We start from the raw sequence: 19,733 nt of genomic DNA on the forward strand, positions 1-19,733 counted from the left end.
ATTCTGTTGCTTGGGAGGCTGCAGAGTTTCCTCGGTAGTTGAGAGCCCTTACTGCTCTTGCAGAAGACCTGAGCTTAGCTCCCAGCACCCGTATAGTAGCTCACAATTGGGTGCCTATTAATCAATCCAGTTCCAAGAGATGCAGTATCCTTTTCCGACCTCTGAGAGTTCGTGCACATCACACATTTACATATACTCAAACTCATATGCACAAAAAACATTAAAGAAATTCTGCTGGTGAAAATAGCTTTTATTTTGCTCCCCTCCCTGTCTCTCTTCTCCCCCTTCAATCTTCCCCCAAGGTCCTCATGCTCCCAATTTACTCATGAGATCTTGTCTTTTTCTACTTCCCATGTAGATTAGATCTATGTAAGTCTCTCTTGTGTCCGCATTGTTGTCTAAGTTCTCTGGGATTGTGGTTTGTAGGCTGGCTTTCTTTACTTTATGTTTAAAAACCACCTATGAGTGAGTACATATGATAATTGTCTTTCTGTGTCTGGGTTACCTCACTCAAAATAATATTTTCTATCGCCATCCATTTTCCTGCAAAATTCAAGCTGTCATTATTTTTTTCTCCTGTGTAGTACTCCATTGTGTAAATGTACCACATTTTCTTTATCCATTCTTCCATCGAGGAAAATAGCTTTTAAAGTAAACAGGCAAAAATTTTGTTGACATTTAACTTTTTTGTTATTGTATTTTTATTCTTCTAGAAAAGAAAACAATCTTTTTTCATTATACATACCAATCCAAGTTCCCCCTCTCTCTCCTCCTCCCATTCCTTCCACATACCCCCCTACCCCATCCAATCCTCAGAGAGGGTAAGGCACATTGCTTTGAGGAAGGTCCAAGGCCCTCCCTACTATATATAGGCTGGGCAAGATATCATTCCCAGAGAATAGGTTCCCAAAAAGCCAGTACATGAAGTAGGGATAAATCCTGGTACCATTGCCTGTTGTAGGAGGCTGCTTGTTGGTTCCTGGCTGCTCAGCCCCAAGATAATCGCACAGAAACTATATTATTTAAACCACTGCTTGGCCCATTAGCTCTAGCTTCTTATTGGCTAGCTCTTACATATTAATTTTACCCATCTCCATTGATCTGTGTATTGCCATGTGGCAGTGGCTTACTGGATAAAGTTTCAGCCTCTATCTCTGGCAGGGCTACATGGCTTCTCCCTAACTCCACCTCCTTTCTCCCAGCATTCAGTTTTGTTTTCCCCACCAATCTAAGTTCTGCCCTATCAACAGGCCAAGAGAGTTTTCTCAACTGCCAGTGGCCCCTCAGTCTGCCCCAGCCATGCAACTGTCAGCCACATTCAGAGGGACTAGTTTGGTCCTATGCTTGTTCCTTCCAGGTCTGACTGGAGTTGGTGAGCTCACATTAGCTCAGGTAGAATGTTTCAGTGGGTGAGCCCATCATGGTCTTGACCTCTTTGTTCACATTCTCAATCCTACCACTCTTCAACTGGACTTTGGGAGCTCAATCCAGTGCTCTGATGCAGGTCTCTGCCTCTGTTTCTTGTTGATATTTTTAGATTTTTTTTTTTTTTTTTTTTTTGGTTTTTCAAGACAGGGTTTCTCTGTGATTTTGAAGCCTTTCCTGGAACTAGCTCTTGTAGACCAGGCTGGTCTCGAACTCACAGAGATCCGCCTGCCTCTGCCTCCTGAGTGCTGGGATTAAAGGCGTGCGCCACCATCGCCCAGCGACATTTTTAGATTGGTAAAGTCTGTAAAAACTTTTAATTAGGGTTAGAGAGAAGGCTCAGAGGTTAGATGATGGTTAGACTTGGTTCAAACCTTTAATTCCAACACTTGAGAGATAGAGACAGGTGAATATGATTTCAAGGCAAGCTTGGACTACATAGTTCCTGGCCAGCCAACATCATATAGTAGACCCTAACTTTAAAAATAAAAAGGGACACTGGATGCCTTTGCAGAGAACCATTGTCCAAGTCCCAGCATTCACATGACACAGCTCTCAACTGGGAATCCAATGCCCTCTTCTGGCCTCTGAGGGTGCCCAAACACATATGCATATACACTCACACATACACAGAGACAAACATACATACACATAAATAAAAATCTTAAATTTTCCTGAGTTTTTTTGTTTTCTGTTGTTTTATTTTTCGAGACAGGGTTTATCTGTGTAGCCTTGGAGCCTGTCCTGAATCTTGCTCTGCAGACCAGGTTGGTATCGAACTCACAGAGATCCTACCTGCCTCTGCCTCCCAAGTGCTGGAATTAAAGGCATGCACCACCATTATCCATAAATATTAAAATCTTTTTTTTTTTTTTTTGGTTTTTCGAGACAGGGTTTCTCTGTGGTTTTGGAGCCTGTCCTGGAACTAGCTCTGTAGACCAGGCTGGTCTCGAACTCACAGAGATCCGCCTGCCTCTGAAATATTAAAATCTTAAAACGCTTAGAATTAATACATAAGAGAAGGGCTGGAGCGATGGTTTAGCAGTTAAAAATACTTGCTGCTCTTGTAGAAGACCCAAGTGCAGTTCCCAGAAGCGCATGCTGTATCACAATAGTGCATAAATCCAGTTACAGGGAATCCAACACTCTCTTCTGACCTCCACATGCTCATGGTGCACATTCATACGTGCATACTCCTATACCTAAAATAAAAAATAAATTCTAAACACATTAAAAATACTTTCAGTATGTTTTGAGAAATAGTCTCAACATGCAATCCAAACAGAAGCACTTCTAAACTGAACTCCCAATTTTCTTCCTTAGCCTTCATGTTGCTGCAATTCCAGCTACACAATCCCTGCTACAGATCTTTTTTTCCTAAATTAGTGTGATTTGAATGAAAATGGCCCCCATAGGTTCATATATTTTCATACTCCATGCCCAGTTGATGAACTGTTTGGAAAGTCTAGGAGGTAGGTAGCTTCGTTGAAGGAGATGTGTCCTTGTTGGAAGAGGTGTGTCACTGGGGGTGCACTTTGAAGTTTCAAAAGCCAGCTCAGCTCAGTATTTCTGCCTGGCTGTCTGCCAGCCTGCCAGCCTACAGATCAAGGTGTAGCGTTCAGCTACCTCTCCAACACCATGTCTCCCATCTGTGCCCTCATGCTCCCCACAACGGTGATAATGGACTAGCCCTCTGAAACCGTAAGGAAGCCTCAGGAAAATGCTTTAAAAATAGAAGGATGGATGGATGGATGGATGGATGGATGGATGGATGGATGGGTGGGTGGGTGGGTGGATGGATAGATAGATAGATAGATAGATAGATAGATAGATAGATAGATAGATAGATGATAAATAAGGGTTGCTGTGGTAATGGTGTCTCTCCATAGCAATAGAACCGCGACTAAGACAATTTCCCCGAATTCGGTCTCAAGAAAGGATAGTTTGTTTTATTACCTATCAGGAAAAGGGCAGGGTCGGAGAGAAGAGAAGTATGCTTGGATTAGCACAAACCACAAAAAGACAAAATACAGGTAATTTTCCAAAAATGGGGAGGAGGATTATTTATTTGAAGAGTTATTTCTGTGTGCCAGCTCTTTTACTGAGTTTGAGTTAGGGCCTACACAGAGGCCTGTAACTGGAGGGCCCAGCCATGACAGGCACAACAGGGACCACCCAGGCTCCACCCAGGAATGTACCTTTCAAGGGGAAAGTCCCTAATGTTCCAACTGATATAGATAGGATCACACTCACCAGAACACCCCTAGACAAATATCAGCCTATAGGGGTTCCAAAACCTTGGAAATCCCTCACCCCAATCTCTGTTATGATAAAAACACCCCAACTGAACTTGGGACTCTCCGGTCACACCAGTATATTGGACACACAGGGAGTCCGAGTTCAAACTTGAATAAAGTCTCTTTACTTTTACATATAGGACTTGGTCTCCTTGGTTTTGGGGGGACTCCGCAATCTGGGCATAACAGTAACACCATGTATATGGCAGTTTAACATGGTTTGTGCTTGAACAGAAAGGGGAGATGAGGCCTTCTGATGAAGAAATCTTTTTTTTTTTTTTTTTTTTTTTTTTTTTTTTTTTTTTTTTTTGGTTTTCGAGACAGGGTTTCTCTGTGGCTTTGGAGCCTGTCCTGGAACTAGCTCTGTCGACCAGGCTGGTCTCGAACGAAGAAATCTTATATGCACAGAAAGACAGGTGGATACAGGCCCACAGTCAGCTGCTGCACAGTGCCAAGATTTCTGCATACATACCTCTCTGCTGTCAGCCCAACCGTCTACTCATGTGCTCTGCACTTATTTGTGAAGTCCCTGAACACTGATGGGTGTCAGCAACTCCAGAGTCTGAGTCATGGATGGAAGTATTATTTTAAAAAGCTGGCCAGGCAGGAAACTTGCTTACTTGCTTGAGGGAACTGAGATCCTCCCTACTTTGCCTCAGTTGTGTGGGAAACACCCTTAATTGGATGTTGGGGTGCGGTGGGGGAGAAATACTCATTTGAAAGCACATTTCACTGGCACTATGATTTCAGGTGTAATTTTAGCTAGACCTATACTGAGAAATAACATCCCTAGCATCCGTACTGACTTTAGCCTGGGGATACAGCCCTTTATATGTAACTGTAGAGCAGTTACTTAGCAAGCATGAATCCCTGGGTTGACACTCCAGTGCAAAAAAAGGAAGCAAAAGAACTGACTAGATACAGACTTTAATGTCGTTAGACAACTCGACAATGACAGTGAGGTCACTGTTTTATGTTAGAACAAGTGAACAAATAAGGTCATCCTGTAGATTGATGAAGGAAAAATAAAAACAAGTCCAGTTTATAATTTTTCTAAGGAATGAAAAAAATTAATTAAAAAAATGTCCCTGTTGTTAGTAACTTATAACTCAGTAGTCTAGCAATACACATAGCAGTCAGGTAGCGGAATGGAGTAATACAAGTATTTTACCTTTGCAGAACAGGTAACAGAGGGTATGTAATGAATTTTGGTAGAAGCCGCTATTTGTGCCCTACCAAATGAAAAACAGTATGTTGTATATTTTGAAATTTAAAATAGCATGATTTAAAAAAAAAAATGCCCTCCGGTAGCGGAAATGTGCGCTTTCAAAGAATGACTGGGTAATGTCACCGTTGTGTACCACACCTAAACAGTCCTGTCACCTCTCTTCCACTGTCAATAACGAACTGGAAACACCTCAAAACTATGTGATTACCATCTAGCTACTATTCACTCAGACAAAATAACGCACAATCCTCTTCGGCCTCCCATGTTCTGGGATTATAAGCACGAGCCACCACATCTAATGAGATCTTTGTTTAGAAACTGGGGCTGGGGAGATGACACTGTGGGTAAAACACTTGCGCGCAAGCCTGAGAGCCTGAGTTCGAATCCCCAGAACCACAAGAGGCTGAAGCAATTAGTACCTCTCTATAAGAGGTACAATCGGCCACGAGACTCGGGTTGCCCGTCAATAGGATGGTCTGCTGTGTACATGAATTGACAGGAACATATACTTGATGTTGCGGGGCATGGGGACAGACACATCCACAATGTGTTAGAACAGTAATTATGGGAAAGCTCACCAGCAGGAACATGCTTATCTTTCCATATCACGGCACGAGCTGACTGGCCCAAGCTAAAAGCCAAGCTGTTGTTTCAAACTGCTCTAAGTAATTCTGCTCCTACAAGATAAATTCCTTGGTCCTTCACATGACAACGAATCACCTGGTATGGGCTCTTCATAATTTCACTCGCATCCCATTATTCCATCAGTGGGGTTTTTGTACCCCACGCCACACTCGCTGATGACATTTTTTTCGGTCTAGGACGTACACAAATCCTAAGATCTAAACGTTCTGTCTATCACCGAGGAACATTATAAACACGGCCCTAAAGTGCCCAACACACTAGAGGGACTCTTGCCCGACTTCCGCCTTAAACGGTCACGTGAACGGAGCTGGGTTGCTGCGCCTGCGCGCACGGAGCATGTCTCGGTGAGGCTGGAGCTGCAGGTTCTTTGCTCTGGCTTGCCCGGGCCGGTTGGAACCGGACCCCAAGGCAGCAAGTGCAGCGTCGACGTTCGCCCGAGCTGCTGCGGGTCCAGACTCGGTTGCCTAGGCGGAGGACCGTGGAGGCGGAGCCGCCGCGGGCGGGGGCGGAGCTTGGCGGGGCGAGCCGCCCATTGGCCGCCGGGCTTCCGGGTGCGAGCCGCCAGCCGCCCCGCTGGCCCCCCGTTCCCGGAGCGCCTTTTCCCACCCTGGGAGGCGTTAACCTAGCCGGGGCGAGCCACAGTGTCTAGAAGTTTTGGATTGACGATTATACTCTGTCATTCGGTTGGTGGAAGATGTTGGCATTTCCTTTTGCCTGTAAAGGAGTATCGTTGCAAGAAAGTTAAATGACTTTGTTCATCTGAAATGCTATCTTTTTTTTTCTGCCCCCAGGTACCCGTAGCTTTATTTTCCATGACAGATCTTGACGACAGTACATGCAAAAGATATATAAAGATGATTACTAATATCGTAATATTGAGCCTGATCATTTGCATCTCCCTAGCATTCTGGATTATGTCAATGACCGCTAGCACCTATTATGGTAAGTAGACGTGTACTAAGTGTTTCTAGAAGTTTTATGGGTGGAATTTAAAGGTACCACTTCAAAACCCAAGCAGTACCTCCTGTAAATGGTTAAGAATGATTTTGTGTGCCACCACAACCTGAATCCACTTTGCTACAGTAACATGATAATGACTTGAGTATTTTACAACCTTTTATGATCTCCGTTGTGATATTATTGTACTTATCTCAAAATGCATGTATCTAGTTATTATTTTGTTTATCTTAGTGGGAAAAAAGACGTAAAATGTAGTTTTGTGAAAAACTTTTGATGATGCTTTTTATCTTCCTTAGATTAGTAAATATGGCTAATTAGTAATATAGCAGTTTCATAATCCTGAGTAAAGACAGCATGATATTTACATTTGGAGATTTGAGGAGCTGTCAGTTCAAAAGAATAGACCTCTAGTGCTGGAACTGGGGCTGTCACAGTGCTTGTCCAAGTTACTTTAAAAAATGATTTATTGCCGGGCGGGGGTAGCGCACGCCTTTAATCCCAGCACTCGGGAGGCAGAGGCAGGCGGATCTCTGTGAGTTCGAGACCAGCCTGGTCTACAGAGCTAGTTCCAGGACAGGCTCCAAAACCACAGAGAAACCCTGTCTCGAAAAACCAAAAAAAAAAATATATATATATATATTAAAATAAAAATAAAAAATGATTTATTTTTATTTTATGTGCATTGATGTTTTGCCTGCATATGTGTCTGTATGATGGTGTTAGATCCCCTGTAAATGGAGTTACAGACAGTTGTAAGCTGCCATGTGGGTGCTGGGAATTGAACCTCTGGATGATCAGTCAGTGAGTGGCCATAATCACTAAGTTGTCTCTCCAGCCCCCTTTTTTGTGTTATTTGTTTTGTTTTGTTTTTGAGACAGGGCCCTAGCTCGTGGCCTTGGCTGACCTCGAAAACTCAACTCCTACCCCATCTTTATGTTCTGGAATTATACAGGCCAACCCATCCAGTGAGATCGTTACAGTTTCAAAACAGGCACTGAGGGAATGCCTGGGTAAAGCACTTGACGTGCAAGCCTGAAGACCTGAGTTCAAATCCCCAGAACCCACATGAGGCTCCGCACAATAGTACCCATCTGTAATTCCAGTGTTCCCAGGAGGTGGGATCCAGAGGAAAAGTCCCAGGAGCTCTTGGGCCAACTCTCTTATCCTCTGACACACACACACACCCCATAGCACAAATACACAAGAACTTTTTTTTTTTTTGAGAAAGACTCTCTCTATTTAAACCAGGCAAGTCTGAAGCTTAAAGAGATCTGCCTGCCTCTGCCTCCCAGATGCTGGGTTTAAAAGCATGTACTATAATGCCTGGGACACACAGACAAAACTTGTTTTTGGGTTTTGAAGCTGGCTTAAAACATGCCTGTACAGGGGGCTGGAGAGATGGCTCAGCGGTTAAGACCATTGCCTGCTCTTCCAAAGGTCCTGAGTTCAAATCCCAGCAACCACATGGTGGCTCACAACCATCTGTAATGAGGTCTGGTGCCCTCTCCTGGCCTGCAGGGATACACACAGACAGAACATTGTATATATACACAATAAATAAATAAATATTTAAAAAAAAAAAACATGCCTGTACAAACTTACTTTTAAAAAGGGCTTATTTATTTATTTATTATACGAGTGTTTGCCTGCATGTTATGTACATGCACCATATGCTTGCCTAATGCCCAGGGGGGCCAGAAAAGAGCATCGGATCCCCTGGAACTAGAGTTACAGATGGACTGGGAGCCAAACCTGGGTCCTCCGTAAGAACAAGAGCTCTTCACCATTGAGCCAGTTCTCCAGCCCATAAACTTTCTATTTATTCCTACAGAACCAGGATCCTGGTCAGTTCACAGCTAAGGGTCCAGTGGAAAGGAGAGTGAGAATGTGAGCTCATAGAAGTGATTGTGTCACTCGGGAGGCAGAGGCAGGCGGATCTCTGTGAGTTCGAGTCCAGCCTGGTCTACAAGAGCTAGTTCCAGTTTGAGACCAACCTGGTCTACAAGAGCTAGTTCCAGGACAGGCTCCAAAACTACAGAGAAACCCTGTCTCGAAAAACCAAAAAAAAAAAAAAAAAAAAGAGCTAGTTCCAGGACAGGCTCCAATGCTACAGAGAAACCCTGTCTCAAAAACAGAAAAGAAAAAAGTGGTAGTGTCTTAAGTAATTGCCAGTTCAGGACATGGTCCTGTTGCAGAGATAGACTGTTCATTCATAAAGATGCACGGTGGAGGTGGCCTGGAGGGGAAGGGAACAAGAACATTCTACCTTCTTATGTAAATAAGCAGAAGAAGCTAGGGGCTGGAGAGTTGGTGCAGCAGTTGAGATCATTGACTGCTCTTCCAGAGGACCAGGGTAATTCCCAGCACCCACATGGCAGCTCACAACTGTCTGTAATTTCAGTTCCAGGGGACTTGATACCCATGTCAAAACACCAATGTACATAAAATATTTAAAAGAAAGAAAGAAAGCAAAAACAAGCTACGAGGGCTGGCGAGATGGCTCAGTGGTTAAGAGCACTGACTGGTCTTTCAGAGGTCCTGAGTTCAATTCCCAGCAACCCCATGGTGGCTCACAGGCATCTGTAATGAGATCTGGTGCCCCCTTCTGGTGTGCAGGTGTACATGGAAGGAATGTTGTTGTATACATAATAAATAAATAAATCTTTAAAAAAAAAAAAGCTATGATTCTAAACTGGACTCTTCACTAGGGCCAAACCCCTGATGCAAATGAATGAAGCTATATCTTCGCTTCCCTTGATAAGATTTTTCCTGTGTTTTGTTGATCAGTTGGCCCTCTTGGCTTTTTACATTCCTATTTCCTGGTTTTGGTGTTTCTTATTTGACTTTTGAGATGGGGCTTCATTCGACATAGCTCTGGCTGGCCTGGGACTCATTATGAAGACCTCGCCTTGAATTTGTGAGCCTCCTATGTCTGCCTCCTGAGTTCTGGGTTTACAGGCCCCGGCCAGTACACTTAGCCGTTTCCTCGTATTTTGCCAGAAGTGTGATTGTAAGCAACAGTTCCATGTTTTTCCTTAGGATAAAGAAGTCCCTCAGCGGGGGCTGGAGAGATGGCTCAGAGGTTAAGAGCACTGGCTGCTCTTCCAGAGGTCCTGAGTTCAATTCCCAGCAACCACATGGTGGCTCACAACCATCTGTACTGAGATCTGGCGCCCTGCTCTGGCGTGCGGGCATACATCGAGGCAGAATGTTGTATACATAATAAATAAATGAATCTTTAAAAAAAAAAAAAAAGAAGTCCCTCAGCCATAGTGCCTATGGGAAGGTGATCAGGCATGGTGGAAACTCCATGGCCTGTGTGACCACCATTTCTTGGCCTTCAGTTAATTCTGCCATGTAGGCAAGAATATGTAGTTTACACAAAATGAAGAACTTTTATAACAAGTCTTCTAACTTCTACTATTAACTCAAAAGATTTAAAGATACAGTATTAGCCAAACAAAACAGCTTTGGGTTTTTGCAGTCGTTGGGTAAATCGACTTCTCACTGTTGAATCAGATTTGTTGCCTGTCATATCAATTTTTGAGATAGTCTCTTTGAAAGAGAGAAATAATTAGATGCTGATAAACCTGTCTGAAATTTAATATATGACTCCATATATATATATGTATGTGTATATATATGTATATATATATATGACTCCTTTTTTAAAAAGATTAAGGAACCAGTAATTAATTCCATGTCTCCAAATCCTCATGTGTGCTGTATTAACATAAGCAGCTGTAAATGGTTTTCAACACTGGAACATAGCATAGTGGGAAGATTGTTCCTCTGACAGTATTCAAGTCTGAACATAAATATTTTCCTTGGGCGACTTCATCTCTTTCTCTACTTCGAATCGTATTTTAATCCAGAACTCACTTTATTAGAGCTTAACATTAATGGTAACCCATGCAAGATTCAAGCCACCCATTGTCCCAGCTCCGAGGAGAGGGGATGAACACAGGATCCCATCACTAACCAAGAATCTGCTAGCACTTTGGTGCCAGCTAGCAAAGGGAAAATCAGGTTTCTCCAATGGAGAGTCACTGGTTATATGCACTACACCCCAGGGCAGGCCCAGTGCCCAGGAGTAGCTGGCTAACAAAATAAATTCCATGGTATTCTTGCGGACTTTTTGTTTCATGTTGACGTTCTTTTGTCTCATTTGTCTTTTGTTTTGATTTTCATTTGTGTGTTTTGTTTGTTTTTAGAGAGTGACAGAATATAATGAGAGATGGAAAGATCAGAGTCTATGGTATAATTTTTTTAAAGATTTAATCAGTAAGATTTTAGAAAACTAACCTGTGCAGATGTCACGCTGGTTTCTGTGTTTATAATTCTTAAGTTAACTTACAGCTCATCTTTCTGCCTCTGTAATTTTCCAGGTAACTTGCGCCCTGTCTCCCCTTGGCGTTGGCTGTTCTCCGTTGTTGTTCCCGTTATGATTGCCTGTAATGGCTTTAAAAAGAAAAGTCTAGATCACAGTGGGGCTTTAGGAGGGATGTTTTAACTCTGAATGTTTAAAATAATTATATCACAAATATGTTCTTTTATTGAAGCTCATGTTTTCTGAATTCTGATTATGACTGAATTGATATATTTATTTTTAAAAACTTTCCTAAAGATAGGGTCTCACTCTGTCGTTCTGGCTGTCTTAGAATTATGTGGACCACACTGGCCTTGAACTCGTAGAGATCTGCCTGCCTGTGCTTCCCTAGTACTGGGATTATAGTCAGGCTACACCACCAGGGCTGGCTGTGGAGGGATTGACTGAATTTCAACTTTGTGTGTCTTGGTGACTCAGCATTCCCGCCCTGTAGGACTGCAGAAACAGATACCTTTAGAGGAGCGAGCATGCACCTCCCACTTGGTGATCAACGTGATTGCCCTCTGTGGACCTTGACCTTGGCTCTTCTGCACTGGTGTGGTCTCCTGCTGGTAGAATTGCTGGAACACACCTTCTAGTGTAAAAAGGAAGAGTAAGCAAAACAAAGCAACTCTTGAAAATTGCTACCAGGGATCTCAAACAGCTCGATCAAACCTATTGCTCTAGGTCGCTCTTTAGAACTGAATTGGGCACAGGCTTTTCTGTTATTCTTTATTGATTGAGCTGTAACTACTCTGCACCACTGCTCCAGAACCAGGGAATGAAACTGTGGCCAAGCACAAGGCCTCCGTTCTCTTGGGCCGTTCATTTTACTTTACTTTTTTTTTTTTTTTTACTTCATTTTGGTTTTGAAACACGGTCTTCACCAAGTAGCCTGCACTGGTCTCAGACATGGAGTCTTTCTGCTTCAGCCTCCTAGCAACTTTTGCTGTTTGGGGCTGGCAGCCATTAGATAATAAGTAAATAAAATGTATAGAAACATTTCAGATAATGTGGAAGTTTATGAGGAAAAAATGAAAACGTAATAAAGCATGTATGTTAAAAGATACAGGGCAATTTTTCCCCCTAGATAGGGTCCTATGGCTTTCTCTAAGAAGGCAATTTGGAGCTATGACCCGGAGAAGCCAGCAGTGAGAATGGCTGAAAAGCAATTCTGGGCCGACAGAATTACAAGTGCATAAGCCCTAACCTGTAGCTCCGTCTTGTTCAAGAGTAAGAAGATAGCTTGGTCAAGCAGGTAGTAGTGAGGACGGGAAAGTAGTGAGAGAGAGGGAGTTGGAGAAATAGGTTAGGGCTAACCAGGTGCCTTCAGGCTGCTGCCCTCCAGGAGGGGTTTTATCTCAAAGCAGGGGCGATTGCTAGCCTCAAATCAGAAGACCAACATGATCTGCGTTGGCAAGAGAACGTTTATAACCAAGCGTTCCAGGCATCAAGGCATGTGGTCTTCCCTTAAATACTTCCTGTAGGATGAAGATTATTCACACGAGCCTTTCTGGAAATCACCTATCCAGCCTTCAGGATGCTACCGATCACTAGCCCCTACGGCAGTGTCAACGCTCTGGCCCAGCTGTTTATACAGAAGTTAGTGTCTGTGAAGGTCTGCAAACTAGCTTAGACCCTCAGAGAGGTAAGGTAGTGTGGCTGGTAAAAGAACAAGCTCTAAAAGCAGGCAAGGTCAACTTGAATAAAAACCATGCCTTCTCCCCGTCTCCCATGAGGGTCTCTAGTGTCTGTCCTGGAGGATATATCACAATATTATAGAAACATAAACACCAGGCAGACTCACCGGCCTCGTACCTTCCCAAGACCATGGGAAGAGCCGTAGCCTGTGCTATCAAGGTGCTATAGTTTTTTATTTTGTTGTTTTTTGTTTTTCGAGATAGGGTTTCTCTGTAGCTTTGGTACCGGTCCCGGAACTAGCTCTTGTAGACCAGGCTGGCCTCGAACTCACAGAGATCCGCCTGCCTCTGCCTCCCGAGTGCTGGGGAGTGCTGGGATTAAAGGTGCGGTAGTTTTGTAAGTAAAAGGGTTTTTCTTTTTTTGTTGTTGTTTTATCTACTACTACCCCCAGGGCTGACCTTGAACTTTGAACTTGTAGAGAAGCCTCAGCTTCTCCAGTACTGGGATTACAGGCTTGAGCTACCACACTTGGACTATTTTAAGGTTTATTTTTATTATTTTTTAATTATATGTATGTGTGTGTGTCTCCATGTGGGTATGTGCACCTGAGTGTGTGTCCTTGCTGAGGCCAAGGATGTAGAGGCATTGGATCCCCTGACTTTGGAGTTACAGATGGTTGGAAACTGATGTGGGTGCTAGGGACCGAAGTCTGGTCCTCTGGAGAGCAGGAAAGCAGCGCTTTACTTCTAAATCGTCTCTCCAGCCCCGTGATGTTTTATTTTTATTGAGGCAGGTCCTCACGTAGTTGAAGCTGGTCTTAATAACTCTGCAGAGCTGAGGATAACAAGGTCCTCCTGCTTCCACATCACAGCTGCTGGTATACAAGTGTATGCCGTCACCGGTTTATGTGATGCTGGGATTCGAACCCAGGGCCTTGTCCATTTATTTATTTATTTATTTATCATTATGGTGGGAAGCGTAGCAGCATGAAGGCAGACAGTGCTGGAGAGGTAGCTGAGAGCTTTACATCTGTACCCAGGAAGTGACAGTGACATACTGTCCAGGCTTGACTTGTCAGACCTCAACGCCCACCCCCTAGTGACACACTTTCTCCAACAAAACCACACCTCCTAACGGTGCCATTCCCTATGGGCCTATGGGCGCCATTTTATTCATTACCACACTTTCTCATGTACCCTCGCTTTGGTGTTTACTATTCTTTTTTTTTAAAAAAAAATATTTCTTATTGTTTATTTACTTTATTTTATGTGCACTGGTGTGAAGGTGTCAGATCCTCTGAAACTGGATCTTCAGACAGTTGTGAGCTGCCATGTGGGTGCTGGGAACTGAACCCCGGTCCTCTGGAAGAGCAGCCAGTGTTCTTAACTGCTGAGTCCTCTCTCCAGCCCCAGTGTTTACTATTCTTGACTGACAGCGACGCCTTGAAATTCTTTTCTCTCCCATCCTTTTGCTTGTTTATTTATTGGTGGAGAGGGTAGCGAGTACACAGGCGAAGAGTTCAGAGGACCACCCTTAGGTGTCAGTTCTCTTCCCGCCAAGCTTGCCAGGTCGTCAAGCTCAGGTCATCGAGTGACTCCACCCACTGAACCATCTCACCAGCCCTCAAGTTCTAGAAAGTCCTTTTGATTTGCTCCAGCAGAAGCCTCCCTGGGCCCAGCATGTCTTCCTCAGGGATCCCTCTGAGGGTCCGCCACCTGGTCTGGCACCCCGCTGCTGGGCATCAAGGGCTGTTCATCTCACTCTGCAATTCTGGAAGAGGAGACACCCACTGGGGCACGGGCTGGAGTGAATACTCTCCCCTCCTTGCCATGAGGGAATTTTGAAGCTCTGAACTGTTTGTTGTTCACCTAAGAATTGTTGTTCCCCTACGAATTCTGATGAATCACCGATTGACCGGCCCCATTTGAAATGGGTTGTCAGAAATACCCGGCATGGAACACATGGATGCGACTCCAGCCTGATTATTTCTTCAAGTCAAAGCGTTCTGAGAAAGATCCCAAAGTACCATCCTCCAGGAAAGAGAAAAGGAGGCAGGAGCCTCTAGAGGATTAGTGGAGAGAAAGTAAAGAAAAAGAAACTGAAAACCAAAGGGGAAAATGACAGAGATGGAGAGAAAGACGCCAGGGCTGGCCAACCTGGGTACCAAGTGGCCAAGTCCAGCACTGGAGACTTGGAAAAAATCGAAGGGATTTGGGAGCTTAACAGATGCTGGGACGAGAATCCAAGAGATCTATACCTGTCCTGCTACTGCCGGTCAAGGAGCCATCTCCGCTAACAAAGCTTTCATATGGTATCAAATTGTAACACCTCCATCCGTTCATCCGTCTACCCCACCCCCAGCCTCGCAGAGCTGGGCTATCTAATAAATCTTATGATGCAGATTTACTAGAAAATTCACGACCAGTTTACTGGATGAGGTGGCGGATGCTTGATTTATGGCTAATAAACCGAGAGAAATGCCTTCGGTAGCATATCGGCTAGACCCTCCCCTTCCCTGCATTTTAATTGTGTAATGTCTGCGGGAAAGGACATAAAAAACCTGCTTAGACTCCGTACACTCAGCAGTGGAGAGAACAAAGTCAAACAACTCTCTGAAACTGGTGAATCATGTCACCTCGGTACAGATCTGGGTGTAGCTGACAATCAATGTGAACACCTTCCACCGGAGATGCACACAGATAAAAAACCTTGACTTGAGGCACAGTGAGCCTCCCAGACGCAATAGGAAACCAGTCCAGTTTCAGTTTCCTTGGCCTGAGACTCCACAGGTTGTCAGCAATATCCCGATCTTCAGCAAATGCAGTGGCTTGGGGTATTAAGCGGAGAAAATAGTAACATTTCTACTCTACCAGAGGAGAGAACTGAGAGAGTGTAATGACGCTTCCTGTGGTTTGCTGTAACTAGGTTGAGATCCCTGGATAAAGACTCCATCATGATTATTCTGAATTATCACTACCAAAGGACAAAACCCAGACAGACTGGCGCTTGGGGCTGGATCTGATATCTATGGGTTTAGGGGTATTGAGACCTTTCCTCGAATAAATAGATTTTCTTAGCTTTGGGGAAACAGAAACATGGTGAAAGGGTTTTTTTGTTTTATTTTTCTTTTCTCATATCTGAAAGTTATAGATCTACAAAAATTTAATAGAAAATATGGCAAATAAATTACACAAAGACACATTCTATATATGCTATATGTATTCATTATATCGTTAACCACAGTAATCTTAACGACTTCTCCCTTGTACAGTGAGATGCATGTCTCTCTGAGACTGCAGTATGTATATGTCTGAAGGTCTATGGTTCTATATCTTGTGCATCCTTCTCTTCTGGGGTACTGGTGTCTTCACACTGTGGTATATGGCTGCTGAACTAAACTCACTTGCCCTGTATGTGGGTCATGGCCTCGAACAATTCAGTTCAGTGCTGTTACCTTTAACCCCACCCTTCCTTTGCTGGTAGGTAGGTGGCCGTTCGGGTCTGAAGAATCGACACATTTTGTAGATGCCATTTGTAGCTTGTGAAAGTTACATAGGATGTGCATATACTATTTGATGATACTTTCTTTTGCTTTGTGACCTTTACGAATAACAAAATGGTGAGTGTGCACCCCTTCCATAGTCCTCTGAATTTGATAATGCTGGTCTAGGTCCATTTATTATTGAGGAGACCTCCAGAGCAAGTATATCCTAGAAACCATCCCTAAACTCATTTCCCATATACTCAATGACTCTATTACTGTAATGACATATTGCTGCTTGGTTTATTTTGTTTTGCCATTGCCCTTATGTATTTTGTTAGGCAATTGGTTCTAAACATTTTTTAAAAAAAAAAATTAAAACTGGAATATCAAGATAAGAATTTGGACTTTTGCTCTTCTTGGCACTCAGACAGGTAAAAATCTGTGCTCATAATTGGCAGATTTGTAAGGAACAACTAAGGAATGAAGACAGGTGAAGATAAAAAAAAAAAAAGCTGGGCACCGTGGTGGTACACGCCTTTAATCCCAGCACTCGGGAGGCAGAGGCAGGCAGATCTCTCTGAGTTTGAGGCCAGTCTGGTCTACAAGAGCCAGTTCCGCGACAGGCTCCAAAGCTACAGAGAAACCCTGTCTTCAAAAACGAAAAACCAAAACCAAACCAAACAAACAAAAAACCCCAGAATGCCTAGATGTGCTGAGAAACTGCTGTAGACGGTCATTGCATTTTCACCAAGTAGTAATCCTCTTCTTTTCCATCTATGTGTCTTTCAGTTACATTGTTTGTCAAAAGAATTGTTACAGTTCTACCTAGAACTTGTGTGTGAGTCTGGTTTTTTTTTTCCTTTAGTAAATCTCATAGCCAAATATATTTCTATATTAAGATTGTAGAACTTGAGAGGTAATGGCCTATTGCCTTTTCTTGAGAATATATAAAAGTTCTAAGCAGCCTCGGATCCCTTCCATTTGCTTTTGATAGCTCTCTTTGTCGTCATCCTTGCTTTTCTTAATGAGATCAAAAGAAAAAGTGACAGGTCTGTAACTGTTGCCACATACCCAGTATTTAGTATCTTAAGCTTCCGGTGAACAAGGCTTGGAAGCCACCCTGAGGGCTTTGTGTAACAGTTGCCACAGCCTCCTGGAGAAGGAAAGCCCCTAAGTAGTGAATGCTCTTTGAGTGAGGACTGATACAAAGTAAGTGTTTAGGGAGGAAGTGTGTATTAACTTTAAAATCTTGGCTCTTGCTGCACAGTGGTGGCGCACACCTTTAATCCCAGCACGCAGGCGGCAAAGGCAGGTGGATCTCTGTGGATTCGAGGCCAGCCTGGTCTGCAAAATGAGTTCAAGGACAGCCAGGGCTGTTACACAGAGGAACCCTGTCCAAAACAAACAAGCAAACGATCTTGGCTCTTTTCCTAATCATTTCACCCTGTGAGACTTGTCTGTTTGGAGCTTTCCTTTCTTTAAGGATTGAATGTAACACAGCTGTGGGGTGTATAAGAGTTGGAAAGATTCTTCCAGTGTATGACTGTCAGTCACTTAAACTTGCCAGCACAGTTTTCCTGTCTGTAGATGGAAAGGAATAATGGCGTCCATAGCATTCAGTCATGAGGTGTTTAGATGCTTTGTACAGTGTCCCTTCCATTGTCGCTATTTGTGGTCCTGTGGAGATTTATTAAGGGATGTCATATCATGTTTTTAGTGCCCTTGTGATTAAGAAGTAAGGTACAGAAGACCCTTAGAGCCAGCCCTTCATGACACAAATACTTCAGCTTGTGGAGATGGCCCAGAGTGTAAGATACACACTGAAAAAGAAGCCTCAGGATGGTGTTGGGGGAGGAATAGAACCCTGTACAAGGTTCTCACTCTGAGGAAGTACTGTCCAGTCATTGTTAGCATAGTTCTGTCTAGCTATGGGCAGCTTATCCAGCCTTTGACGTGGCAAGTTTTAATTAATTTCATCTTCCTAGAAATTCAACTCAGTGAGTGACCATTTCTCCCTTCATGTTCAGTAAACACCCAGTGAGGGGAGCAGGTACGACAGGCACAGTTCCAGGCACTCAGGATAGTGTGATATTGGTAACGGTAAAGGCAATGGATTCAAACGCTCTCTCAGAAAGCCCATTTCTCATCATGGAAGATAAATAACAAAGAAAGATGTCGTCACATCAGAGCCCTGCTATCAGGAGATGCTATGAGCAGAGACGGGTAGAGGCAGGGTGAGGGGTCAGGAGAGGCCAGAGGCAGTCTAACCATCCCTGCGAGTGGGTCCTACCCCTTCCACCACTGTGGTCAGCTCTGGCTCGTCTTCCTGAAGTAGAAGCCTCACTTTAAAAAAAAACAAAACAAAAAAAAAAAAAAAAGAAAAGAAACTTTATTTTTTCATTTTACATACCAATCCTTGTTCCCACTCCCCTCCTTCCATTTCCTCCACGTACCCCTCACCCCACCCCACCATCCACTCCTTAAGAAACTTGGCATGAGAGAAATTCCCAGGAATCTATAAGGATGATCCCAGCTAAGACCTTAAGGAATAGAGGAGAGGATGCCCAAACAGACCTGGCCTATAGGGTGCCCTATAATCAGACTGATGAATATCTTAAATGTCACCATAGAACCGTCATCCAGCAACTAATGGAAACAGAGACAGAGACCTGCATCAGAGCACTGGACTAAACTCCCAAAGTTCAGTTGAAGAGTGGGAGGAGTGAGAATATAAGCAAAGAGATCAGGACCATGACGGGTTCACCCACTGAAACAGTCTACCTGAGCTAATGGGAGCTCACCAACTTCAGCTAGACCAGGAAGGAAACAGCATAGGTCCAAACTAGTCCCTCTGAATGTGGGTGACAGTTGTATGGCTGGGGCAGTATCCCTACTGCTTGTACTGGCTTTTGGGAACCTGTTCTTTTTGGATGAATACCTTGCTCAGCCTAGATATAGTAGGGAGGGCCTTGGACCTTCCCCAAAGCAATGAGGCCTCACTTTTTGAATCAGTGAGAGCGAGAAAAGAAGCTGCATGTTATCATTTGTCGTAGAGATTAATTACCGCCTTGTTAGTCATCTAAGATGAAGAACTACCGGGTGGACAGGAATATAAAACACATGTCCAAGCATGCCCTGCTCTTGTAGTTAGTTACGTGAGAAGTCATGTCATCTTTAGAGGCTGTGTGGATGGACACAAACCCTGAGAAACAATTCATGTCTACAAGTCAGAGGGGCCGCTCCTTTGGGCAGGGCTCAGCAAGTTTGACAACCTCGCTAACAAAACCATAGCAATATCGGTGTCACCAGTGAGGAGAGGGTGGCCATCAGATACTTTCAGATGTGACGCTGGAGGACACACATCACCCATTCGGCATATGAACCAGCAGGAGTATGCAACCCCAGACAGGTCATCCTGAAACATCAAGCTCCTCAAGGTGCCGGGCAAACTCTCCAAACATGTTTACTTGTTTGTTTACACGCAATCCTGTGTTGCACAGACTCCAGACATCCTCCTGCCTCAGTCTTTGAGACAGCTGGGAGTATGAGCACAGGTTTTATATGCTCCATTGAAACCATCACCTCCTGAAAACTGAAGGGCTGCCTGAAACCAGAGAAAAGTATAAAATCTAAAACCACAGTCATTAAAGTTCTTGTAAGGCTTGAAAAGTTTATTGACTTTTG

The 19,733-nt window shown here is 43.8% G+C and overlaps 1 protein-coding gene across 8 annotated transcripts in view; it reads left to right on the forward strand.

Annotated features, from left to right (window-relative positions):
* Positions 1-5,923: 5,923 nt before the first annotated feature.
* Positions 5,924-19,733, forward strand: part of Tmem19 (transmembrane protein 19) — a 48,088-nt gene continuing 34,278 nt past the window's right edge. For 5 of the 8 annotated variants that reach the window (XM_075954869.1, XM_075954871.1, XM_075954868.1 and 2 more), the window contains exons 1-3: positions 6,027-6,278; positions 6,387-6,537; positions 10,944-11,055. In XM_075954869.1, coding sequence (XP_075810984.1) covers positions 6,408-6,537; positions 10,944-11,055 — 242 coding nt within the window. In that variant the 5' untranslated portion in view covers positions 6,027-6,278; positions 6,387-6,407. Of the gene's footprint in view, positions 6,279-6,386; positions 6,538-10,943; positions 11,056-17,568; positions 17,677-19,733 lie in introns of those variants that run through there. The other 3 variants (XM_075954874.1, XM_075954872.1, XM_075954873.1) reach the window with 3 other exon arrangements.

The sequence above is a fragment of the Microtus pennsylvanicus genome, chromosome 20, assembly GCF_037038515.1.
Source record: "Microtus pennsylvanicus isolate mMicPen1 chromosome 20, mMicPen1.hap1, whole genome shotgun sequence".
In the NCBI taxonomy this organism is placed as follows: domain Eukaryota; kingdom Metazoa; phylum Chordata; class Mammalia; order Rodentia; family Cricetidae; genus Microtus; species Microtus pennsylvanicus.